The sequence below is a fragment of the Trichomycterus rosablanca genome, chromosome 20, assembly GCF_030014385.1.
Source record: "Trichomycterus rosablanca isolate fTriRos1 chromosome 20, fTriRos1.hap1, whole genome shotgun sequence".
Taxonomy (NCBI): Eukaryota; Metazoa; Chordata; class Actinopteri; order Siluriformes; family Trichomycteridae; genus Trichomycterus; species Trichomycterus rosablanca.
In genome coordinates this window covers 26,643,275-26,654,797 of record NC_086007.1, presented here as the reverse complement: position 1 = coordinate 26,654,797, position 11,523 = coordinate 26,643,275, and the positions used below count along the sequence as shown (strand labels likewise).

General features: G+C 45.4%; 1 protein-coding gene across 1 annotated transcript in view; it reads left to right on the top strand.

The window, feature by feature from the left end:
• Window positions 1-921: 921 nt before the first annotated feature.
• The window catches only part of LOC134334539 (endothelin-converting enzyme-like 1), a 30,616-nt gene continuing 20,014 nt past the window's right edge, over window positions 922-11,523 (top strand). The window contains exons 1-6 of the mRNA XM_063016893.1: window positions 922-1,524; window positions 2,138-2,404; window positions 2,547-2,615; window positions 3,971-4,081; window positions 5,703-5,795; window positions 8,981-9,105. Of these exons, the coding sequence (XP_062872963.1) occupies window positions 922-1,524; window positions 2,138-2,404; window positions 2,547-2,615; window positions 3,971-4,081; window positions 5,703-5,795; window positions 8,981-9,105 (1,268 nt within the window). The remainder of the gene's footprint in view (window positions 1,525-2,137; window positions 2,405-2,546; window positions 2,616-3,970; window positions 4,082-5,702; window positions 5,796-8,980; window positions 9,106-11,523) is intronic.

Genomic DNA, 11,523 nt, shown 5'->3' with positions numbered 1-11,523 from the left:
ATAGATATACAGATAGATAGACAGACAGATAGTTAAATAGACAGACAGACAGACAGACAGACAGACAGACAGACAGACAGGCAGACAGACAGACAGGCAGACAGACAGACAGATAGATAGATAGTTTTATAGATAGATATACAGATAGATAGACAGACAGATAGTTAAATAGACAGATAAATAGATAGACAGACAGACAGTCTGATACATTATTAATGCCAATGGAAGTTAAGGAAAATTAGGTGCCTACTGGACATCAGTGAGAACGGTTCCTTTCTGCTGCACCTGTTAGACGTTGATCTGGCGTATTTTTTAATTCGGAGACCCTTCTTTATGCAACCCTCCAAAGAAAGGACCAAACCAGTCAGGAAACCAGTGCTTCCCTTCAGAGTTAAGGCAGCAGTCCAGTCACAAGTTGTACCTGTGTAAATCTAAAGCTCAGCAGGATCTGTTGGGGTTTTTTCTTCTGATTTACCGAGATGAACAAAGCAAATGTTGACTTTGCTGGAAGCATGAATAAATAAGTTCACTCCGTCTGCTGATGTTATGTTTCTATTTCGTCTTGTTTTCCTCACTCGGCCCTGTTTGATTTATTGGCTTGTGGGTCTCGCAGGGCAGCACGTCTCAGACAGACAAGTGTCAGAAATCAATCCCAACAAGTTCAGGAAGAGCGATAGAACCCGAAAAATGAGCGAAGGGAAAGATAAAAAGAGCCTGTCAGGGAGAAGATCAGTTTTGCCATCCTCGGGCGTTTTAATCAGGGATTCCGTCTTCTATCATCCGTCTCTATCTGCACTTCCAGATCTCACTCACAATGTTTATCTTCTGCAGGACTGAAACACCACCAGAAGAGTAGCTGGGTGTGTTAAGAGCTGCTAACCAAGCTCCAGGTCAAAGGTCATGCCCTCACAGTGAACCAAGATGTTCCACACATTCCCTAACAAATCCAAACCCCATTCGCCCGTCTCGCTGGAGAAGACCTACTCCCTAACGGCACACTACGACGACTTCCAGGAGGTCAAGTATGGCAGCCGGTACAGCAGCAATGGCATGAGCCTGACCCTGGGTGGCTCTCTGGATCGCAGCGGGCGATCCAGAGGTGGGGCAGCGGGCGGGGCGGCATGTAAATCCTCCACGCCTGAGAGGTGGAGCCGGCGCGAGATCTGCTTGCTCTCGGCGCTGGTGTTCGCCGGTGGCGTGTGCGTGATCCTGGGCTGCATGTTGGGACTCAAACTGATGTGGATGGACGGTCAGGATACCCAGTGCCTGCGGGAGTGTGGGACGGTGCGGCGCTCGCTGCTCAGGGCGGCGCGATTCGTGCAGGCCAACGTGGACCCCAGCGTGGCGCCGTGCCACGACTTTTACAGCTTCGCGTGCGGCGGGTGGTTGCGCCGACACGCGATTCCCGAGGATAAGCTCAGCTACGGCGTCATCACGGCCATCGGCGAGCAGAACCAGGAGAAGCTGCAGCACCTGCTGGAGGAACCGGTCGGACGGAACGAGCCGGAAAGTGCTGAGAGAAAGGTTCACACACACACACACACACACACACACAAACACACACACACACACACACTATACAACATATATAACATATGTATTGGCTAGAATGTAAAAATCGTGGCATCGTAACTCAGCTAATAGATACTTTGAGAGCCACACAGCAACTTACGTTTGCTATAGCAGAGTTTTGTTACAGCAGGTGCATTAGGGTTGTTGGGACACCTCAATGCCAGTTCTAGAAGGAGATCAGAAAGTGTCCACCGATAAAAGACTAGAGGAAGATAAACACACATCGTGTCTCTTAACATTTCACCTACAACCAGCACTGACAGGGTGTGTGTTCCTAATAAAGAGGCCAGAACGTTCAAACAGGATTTAAAAATCCCAACAACACTGCTGCACCTGCTACATATATACCAGAACAACACACACTATCATTTTATTACCAGTTTCATGTTAGTACCAGTGCAGTACTGGGAATGATGATTTTTGTAAATGGAGTGTTGGAGAGGTGACAAAGTGTACAGAGCAGCAAATGGATTACAATCATGGTATATATAATATATATAATATAATATATATACATATGAAACTTTACTTGTATTTATTTTGTCATGTTCTCTCTTTTCCTCAGGTGAAGGAGTTCTATCGCTCCTGTGTGAACATCCAGGAGATCGATCGGCTCGGAGCCCAGCCCATGCTGGAGGTGATCGACAGTTGCGGCGGGTGGGACCTGGCAGACGCCGCGCCCGGAGGGGCAGGCTGGGAGAGCGGCTCCGCCCCGACCAGGCCGAACTTTGACGAGATGCTTTACAGGACCCAGGGTGTTTACAGCACGGCTGTGTTTTTTTCTCTTACGGTCAATGTGGACGATAAGAACTCGTCACGTAACACGATGCGAGTGAGTCTGTGTGTGTGTGTGTGTGTGTGTGTGTGTGTGTGTGTGTACCTCTACATTGCACTGTATTTACAGGCTGTACTATAAAGTGTTTATTACTGTAACCTTTACTCATGTGTGTGTGTGTGTGTGTGTGTGTGTGTAGATTGATCAGGAGGGACTGACGTTACCTGAGAGAACTCTGTACCTGGGTCAAGATGAGGACAGTATCAAGGTAGCACATCCTGAAAGTGTGTGTGTGTGTGTGTGTGTGTTTAGGACCTCTGTGGCTGTGACTCTCATTTGTAATTAAGGAATTAATTCTTTATAAATCACATAACGTCCATATAGGATGGGGGTGGTGTTGTTAGTGGGTACCGAATATATACACCGAATAGGCATAACATTATGACCCCCTTCCTAATATTGTGTTGGTCCCCCTTTTGCTGCCAAATCATCCCTGTAACTGTGATGCTCTGTGTATTCTGACACCTTTCTATCAGAACCAGCATGAACTTCTTCAGCAGTTTGAGCTACAGTAGCTCGTCTGTTGGATCGGACTAACCACACGGGCCAGCCTTCACTCACCACGTGCATCAATGAGCCTTGGCCGCCGGTTTACCACTGTTCCTTCCTTGGACCACTGCAGACCGGGAACACCCCACAAGAGCTGCAGTTTTGGAGATGCTCTGACCCAGTCGTCTAGCCATCACAATTTGGTCCTCGATTAAGAGATAATCAGTGTTATTCACTTCACCTGTCAGTGGTCGTAATGTTATGCCTCGTCGGTGTAGAGCCCCTATGAAGCTGCCATTGGCCGAAAACTGTTAAAACGCTTTTCATTGTTATTCTTGATTCTCTACGTGGAGTACGTTAGTACCACGCCCCAAAAATGCTCATGGTAACACCTGTTCTGTAGCCCTGGTGGATGTGAGGGTGAGGGATCTGTTAGATATCAGACAGCTCATCGTATTTCACGTGTTGAAAGCAGCAGATCTGATAGGACAAAATATATATGATCAGACGACTTGGGTGTCTCCTTTCTCAGAGAAAGGACGAGCCACAAAGCACCGGCTTGTTGTTGGTCGGCCAAGACTCTGACTGATGCCAGAGGACATGAAGGTTGTGGCGTCTGGTAGGCACGAACAGAAGATCTACAGTGGGTCAAAGCGCACCGTCAAAAGCACCTGACCAGAACTGGACATTGGAGCATCTGTTCGGACGAATCCTGCTTTCTTTAGGATCATGTAGATAGCGGAAGGGTCTTGCTGGAAATCTCCTGGTACCTTCTGAAGTTTTGTGGAGTCCATGTCCTGGCAAGTCCCAAATGAAGCGTGTGGTCCTAAAGTTTTGGTTCCTCAGCGTAGACTGAGCAATTATCTCTCACTTTCCTTGTCTCATCTGTGAGCTTGTATCATGAACTGATCAGATCAGATCCTATGTAACCAGCAGCGGATGATGTCGATGCCCGTACACCTCACTGATGATGTCACAACTCCGTGATTAGGTCATGCATATTCCATTAGGCTGCTTGATGATGTCATGGCTGAGTATGTTTGATGAATAATGATCTCGTGTTGATGATGTCAGATCTTGGCGGCTTACAAGGCACTCATGGAGAGGCTGCTGAGCATGCTGGGAGCTCATAACGCCACCGTGAAGTCACGCGAGATTCTGGATCTGGAGGCGAGACTGGCTAACGTGAGTAGCTAGAGCTCATGTGACACCTTCATGTGACGTTTGATTGTGGTTTTTAATCATATTAATGACATTTATTAATTAAATGTATTTTGTTTGGTTGTATTTTCACCTGAAATGTCATTATCCGCTGAGAGCTCGAGCTCTAGAGTTTGAATCTCAGCGGTACTATCGACCAGCTGGGCGCCCTGTATAGTAGTACAGGTTTCTCATTGCTGCAGCAATTGCGACCTCTGCCGGCTGCTTGATGCTTCTGCATGAGGGATGGTTGAATTGTCGACTCTCCGTACGCTATACTGCTCTCTGTGAGACTATGTCTCTGTCTGAGTGGGCATATCCTAGTCTGTGGCTCTCCACGCTCTCCGCAGAGGATGTTACAGTTGGGGAATTGGATATGACTAAATTGAAAGGAAAGGGGAAAGAATGCATGTATAATTCATTTACTTGCAATTTCCTGCTACAATTATGCTAGAGAAAGCTTAGTGAAAGAAGACCTAATATACACTAAGTGTGCACTGTTCCTGACCATGAGGTTTCCCAATGGTTATAACAACCTCCTCTTACAAGATTTTAGAGTGTGTGTGTGTGTGTGAGAATTTGTGTCTGTTAAGATGAGACCGTTTGTCAGGTCAGGCGCTGATGTTGGATAGGAAAGGCCAGGTCTGTTTCAATCCGGTTCATCCTATGATGGGGCAAATCATGTCTTTAGTTACTCTGTACCCAGGGGCGCAGGCTGCTGGCACAGGAACGTAGATAGATAGATAGATAGATAGATAGATAGATAGATAGATAGATAGATAGATAGATAGATAGATAGATAGATAGATAGATAGATAGATAGATAGATAGATAGATAGATAGATAGATAGATAGATAGATAGATAGACTGACAGACTGACTGACTGACTGACTGACTGACTGACTGACTGACAGATTGATAGATAGACAGTCAGACTGACTGACAGACAGACAGACAGAGAGATAGACAGATAGACAGACAGACAGACAGACAGACAGACAGACAGACAGATAGACAGACAGACTGACAGATTGATAGATAGACAGTCAGAAAGACTGACTGACTGACTGACTTACTGACTGACAGATTGATAGATAGACAGACAGACTGACTGACTGACAGACAGACAGACAGACAGAGAGATAGACAGATAGATAGACAGACAGACTGACAGATTGATAGATAGACAGACAGACTGACTGACTGACTGACTGACAGATTGATAGATAGATAGACTGACTGACTGACTGACTGACAGACAGAGAGAGAGAGAGAGAGAGAGAGAGAGAGAGATAGATAGATAGATAGATAGATAGATAGACAGACAGACAGACAGACAGACAGACAGACAGACAGACAGACAGACAGAGAAAGCGTGTCATTTACTTTATACATCTGATTTTACACTCCTGTTGGCACTGTGTTTTGCTCCAGCACCTGAACCCAGTACTTAGGAATATAGTGGTAATATAGTGAGTGTATAGCTCAGTCTGAAGGGATGTTAGGTGTAAAATAGAGCAATCTGACGATATCGTGCAGGCAGGATTACATCAGTTTCCAAACGATCCGAGTTTGATCTGAGTGCTTATCCGTGTTTATTCCTAGATCACTGTGTCAGAGTTTGAGGATCAGAGGAAAGACACGAGCAGCATGTACAATCGAATCACGCTCAAACAGCTCCAGCTCATGGCTCCTGGTGTACGTACACACACACACACACACACACACACACACGTACACACACTTCAGCCATGGTGGATGAAGGTATTAGTTCCAACAGACAATAGGAGACAGAGATGAAAGATAGACTGATCTACTAGGTTAAACACCCCTCCGGAGATTATGTCAGAGCTTTAAATCACAACCAGCATCCAACCAGACCACGAGAAACACCTGATAGATTCCAAACCACACAGCAGTATTGATGATCTATTTATCTATTGATTAGGATTTTATGTTTTACACGCTTTGTTTACGTTCATGACAGAACAGTTACTCATTCATCAGTCCACAAGTTGTCATGGACAATTTAGCATCTCCAATTCACCTTACCTGCATGTTTTTGGACTGTGGGAGGAAACCGGAGCTCCTGGAGGAAACCCACACAGACACGGGGAGAACATGCAAACTCCACACAGAAAGGACCCAGACCGCTCCGCCTGGTAATTGAACCCAAGAACAACAGAGTAAGCGATTCAGAAACTGACAGGACACTGACAGGAACTTCATTTTTACTGTCAGTCGGGGCGGCACGTTGGCTCGGTGGGTAGCACTGTCGCCTCACAGCAAGCAGGTCCTGGGTTCGATTGCTAAATTACTAAATTACTAAAATTACTAAATTACAGATTACAAAACTGTGGGTACAGATTTTGCTCTTCACATTTTTTTTCTCGTTAGTGACCCCTAGTCCTGGGTTCGATCCCTAGGTGGAGCAGTCCGGGTGAAATTCCCACCTGGGAATTGAACCCAAAACTTTCTTGCTGTAAGGTGATCCACCAAGCCAGCTTGCCGCCCTTGGTTAATCTAACTAGACTAAGGTACAGAGCACCGAATAATTAAACTCAGCAAACACAACAGAGTAAGCGATTCAGAAAGCGACAGGACACTGACAGGAACTGGCACTGTGGCTCGGTGAGTAGCACTGTCGCCTCACAGCGAGAAGGTCCTGGGTCCGATTCCCAGATGGAGCGGCCCGGGTACGGATTACTAAACTGTGGGTACAGTTTTTGCTCTTCACATTTTAGTCCTGGGTTCTGTGTGGAGTTTGCATGTTCTTCCGTGTCCGCGGGGGTTTCCTCCGGGTGCTCCATTTTCCTCCCACAGTCCAAAAACATGCAGGTAAGGTGAATTGGAGATGCTAAATTGTCCATGACTGTGTTTGATGTTATGAATGGAACCAAAGTGTGTAAAACATGACGTTAAAATCTTAATAAATAAATAAATAAATATATATACAGTCAGTCAAAACCGTACAGACACCTGGCGGTTGTGCATGTGTGGGTACGTCAGGGACTGAAACACATACAGACCGGGTTATAGTTCCTGTATCTGTTTTTATCCTGATTAGCTGGGTTTGATCTCAATCAACAAACATCCGGCTCAACATGCTCTACACGTACATACATATACTGTATACTCAGTACCCTACAGCTCCCTCCGTCAGTGTTGGCACGGTTTGAAACCACAAACGAAATGAGATGTGAACATTTTCCTAATTGCTTTTTCTTTTGATTTTTCATTCAAAATTTAACAAAGCGCTTTTATGTACGATGATTCAAAGAGAAAATGTTTGTGTGAGACAACTACACTGATCAGCCATAACATTAAAACCACCTCCTTGTTTCTACACTCACTGTCCATTTTATCAGCTCCACTTATCATATAGAAGCACTTTGTAGTTCTACAATTACTGACTGTAGTCCATCTGTTTCTCTACATGCTTTGTTCGCCTCCTTTCATGCTGTTCTTCAATGGTCAGGACCCCCACAGGACCACCACAGAGCAGGTATTATTTAGGTGGTGGATCATTCTCAGCACTGCAGTGACACTGACATGGTGGTGGTGTGTTAGTGTGTGTTGTGCTGGTATGAGTGGATCAGACACCATGTCCACTCACTGTCCACTCTATTAGACAGTCCATCCTAGTTGGTCCACCTTGTAGATGTAAAGTCAGAGACGATCGCTCATCTATTGCTGCTGGTTGAGTCGGTCATCTTCTAGACCTTCATCAGTGGTCACGGGACGCTGCCCACGGGGCGCTGTTGGCTGGATATTTTTGGTTGGTGGACTATTCTCAATCCAGCAGTGACAGTGAGGTGTTTAAAAACTCCAGCAGCACTGCTGTGTCTGATCCACTCATACCAGCACAACACACACTAACACACCACCACCATGTCAGTGTCACTGCAGTGCTGAGAATCATCCACCACCTAAATAATACCTGCTCTGTGGTGGTCCTGTGGGGGTCCTGACCATTGAAGAACAGCATGAAAGGGGGTAACAAAGCATGTAGAGAAACAGATGGACTACAGTCAGTAATTGTAGAACTACAAAGTGCTTCTATATGGTAAGTGGAGCTGATAAAATGGACAGTGAGTGTAGAAACAATACCCTGGACAGGGTGCCAATCCATACCTGAGGGAATAACCCCCAACCCCCAAGACAGCCAATCAGATGAAAAGCACAGCTGAGACTGGAATCTGGATCCCAGCAGTCTTGGGTTAGCATAATACACCGCTGTGCCATCCAGTTTGTAAATAAAGTCAATTAAATGTTAAAAATGCTTCTAATTTACCGTTTAGAAAAACATTCATTCATTCAATGTCCTGGTCAGGGTCACAGTGGTCCATTTAATTGGCTGAAAGGACAGGTCGCCAGTCCATCACAGGGCAAACAAACTTTTGGGGACCCTTCAAGTACCACCAGTGGTGCTACAGTTTGAGAAAGCCATTAAATTCCTACCATGAATGCATTTATTATTTTGCTATATTAACAGTGAAAAGCAGAAAGCTTCGTTCACCGCCGGAGCTATTTTCTGCCTCGCCGATATTTCTCGAGATGACTTTCAAACTCGGAACAGCTCAAACGCGCTGCGGCTCAAACTTCACGCCCAATCGATCCGAGTTTAGCCGTTTTGAGAGCCCATGAGAAGGCGAGTTACACGTCTTAAAAGCTTGGCACGGACACGGAGTCCCAAACGAGCTCTAAATCAATACGTTCATAATTGAAAAATGTCCTTGAGTAATTGGGAGTTTCTTTATGAATTCAGCCAGAAAATGGTTTCTAGTCGGTACGACGCAAATATGTTAAGCAGCCGTTTAGACTTTTATGAGTGTTCTCCGTTTTCTCTCTCTCTCTTTTTCTTCTCTTTTCTCTCTTTATAGATACACTGGAAGCGACTGCTGGATAGAATCTTTCACGATCATTTCTCAGACGATGAGGAGATTGTGGTTCTGGCTACCGATTACATGCATAAAGTCTCGGACATCATCAAAAACACCTCCAAAAGGTAGAGACTCTAAAATAATGAAATATGTTACACATGAACGTGAAAACATGAACCTACCAGCCATAACATTAAAACCACCTCCTTGTTTCTACACTCACTGTCCATTTTATCAGCTTCACTTACCATATAGAAGCACTTCGTAGTTCGACAATTACTGACTGTAGTCCATCTGTTTCTCTGCATGCTTTGTTACCCCCTTTCACCCTGTTCTTCAATGGTCAGGACCCCCACAGGACCACCACAGAGCAGGTATTATTTAGGTGGTGGATGATTCTCAGCACTGCAGTGACACTGACATGGTGGTGGTGTGTTAGTGTGTGTTGTGCTGGTATGAGTGGATCAGACACAGCAGTGCTGCTGGAGTTTTTAAACACCTCACTGACACTGCTGGACTGAGAATAGTCCACCAACCAAACATATCCAGCCGACAGCGCCCCGTGGGCAGCGTCCTGTGACCACTGATGAAGGTCTAGAAGATGACCGACTCAAACAGCAGCAATAGATGAGCGATCGTCTCTGACTTTACATCTACAAGGTGGACCGACTAGGTAGGAGTGTCTAATAGAGTGGACAGTGAGTGAACACGGTATTTAAAGACTCCAAAAAGTGCTTGTTAGGTCAGGCAGTGTTGACGAACTGATGAGAAGGCCGGACTCACAATAAACCGTTCACATGGAGCCACATGGAGCTTAACGTGGTTCTCCGTACGCACTACAGCTCTTTGTGGGAACCCGACACTGGCAGGTGATGAGAAGCGGTCGCAGATTGGATGTGTAGGGGTTGTGTAAGTGTCTTGGATTTACAGTTGGGAGTTTGAAAGACACGAGTTCTTTATGTCTGAGATGTTTTCTGTGCATTAGAGAACTTGTGGGCAACGTTCACGGCCAACTTTTTTAATAACAAGATGCCAGACCTTCTTAAGAGATTGGCAGCCGGCCTAGCGAGACCAGCGCAAGATCGATTTACGCTTAATAATTAATAGAACACAGGAGGACGCAGAAAATGTTCAGTGTTTCCATAATTCAGGTTAAAAAATAATGACGCAAAATGAGACATGTTCCGTGTGGACTTGCCGAACAACCTCGACATGTAAACATGTGCCTGGTCCGGTGTCACCGCTGCCAGTCTCTCAGTGGGCAACAAACTCATACATTCATTACTCAATCCTGGCGATCCTGGCATGTTTTGGGAGGTGGGAGGAAACCAGAGTACCTGAAGGTTGGCACTGTGGCACTGCAGATGTGGAAGGCGAGTTGTATTGCTTTGGATTTCTTAGTACCCGGGTTTGAACCTCACTTTTGGTCACTGCTGCTCTAAAGTTTTTTGTCTGTAGGAAATTTGGCATATTCTCTCTCTGAATGTGGGTCTTGTCCTGTCTGTCAGATTATACAGATTATACACTTTCTGCTCTAAAGTCTGTGAGGAGTTTGGCATGTTCTCTCTCTGAATGTGGGTCTTGTCCTGCCTTTCAGCTTATACATTTTCTGCTCTAAAGTCTGTAAGGAGTTTGGCATGTTCTCTCTCTAAATGTGGGTCTTGTCCTGCCTCTTAAATCATACAGATTATACATTTTCTGCTCTAAAGTCTGTAAGGAGTTTGGTATGTTCTCTCTCTGAATGTGGGTCTGTAAGGAGTTTGGCATATTCTCTCTCTGAATGTGGGTCTTGTCCTGCCTGTCAGATTATACATTTTCTGTTCTGAAGTCTGTAAGGAGTTTGGTATGTTCTCTTTCTGAATGTGGCTCTTGTCCTGCCTCTCAGATCATACAGATTATACATTTTCTGCTCTAAAGTCTGTAAGAAGTTTGGCATATTCTCTCTCTGAATGCGGGTCTTGTCCTGCCTGTCAGATTATACATATTATACACTTTCTGCTCTGAAGTCTGTAAGGAGTTTGGCATGTTCTCTCTCTGAATGCGGGTCTTTTCCTGCCTAAATCATACATGTGAGTAAATTGGTGCTCTGTGTTTTAGAGTTAGAGCACCTTTACTGGGGGGACCGACCCCACCTCTGATCACTGTTTGTAGAACTTAGAGGTTTGGTATGTTCTCTATAGGTGTTTTTTTTTTATAGGTGAGTGAATTGGGCGCTGTAAATTTCCCCATATGTGGGCATAAATGGGTGAGTGTTGGTGCCCTGTGATGGATTGCTTTCCCTGCCAGGCTAAACTCATTGCTCGCACCCAGTGTTTTGACTGAGTTTGTTCTGGGTAAAGCGTGTTCTAAAAATGAATGGAATTTTTATTAGGCTGGCAAATAGGATGTGGCACAGCTTACGGTTCCTAGGACCTAGGTTCTAACCTCACCCCAGTCAACGTATGAGAGATGTATGTGTTTCCTAATGCCAAGTTCGCTGTACAGTTCAGACTACACAACTGGATCTCTTGTAATCGGGAGTCTTTCAAGTCGGTGTGGCTTTC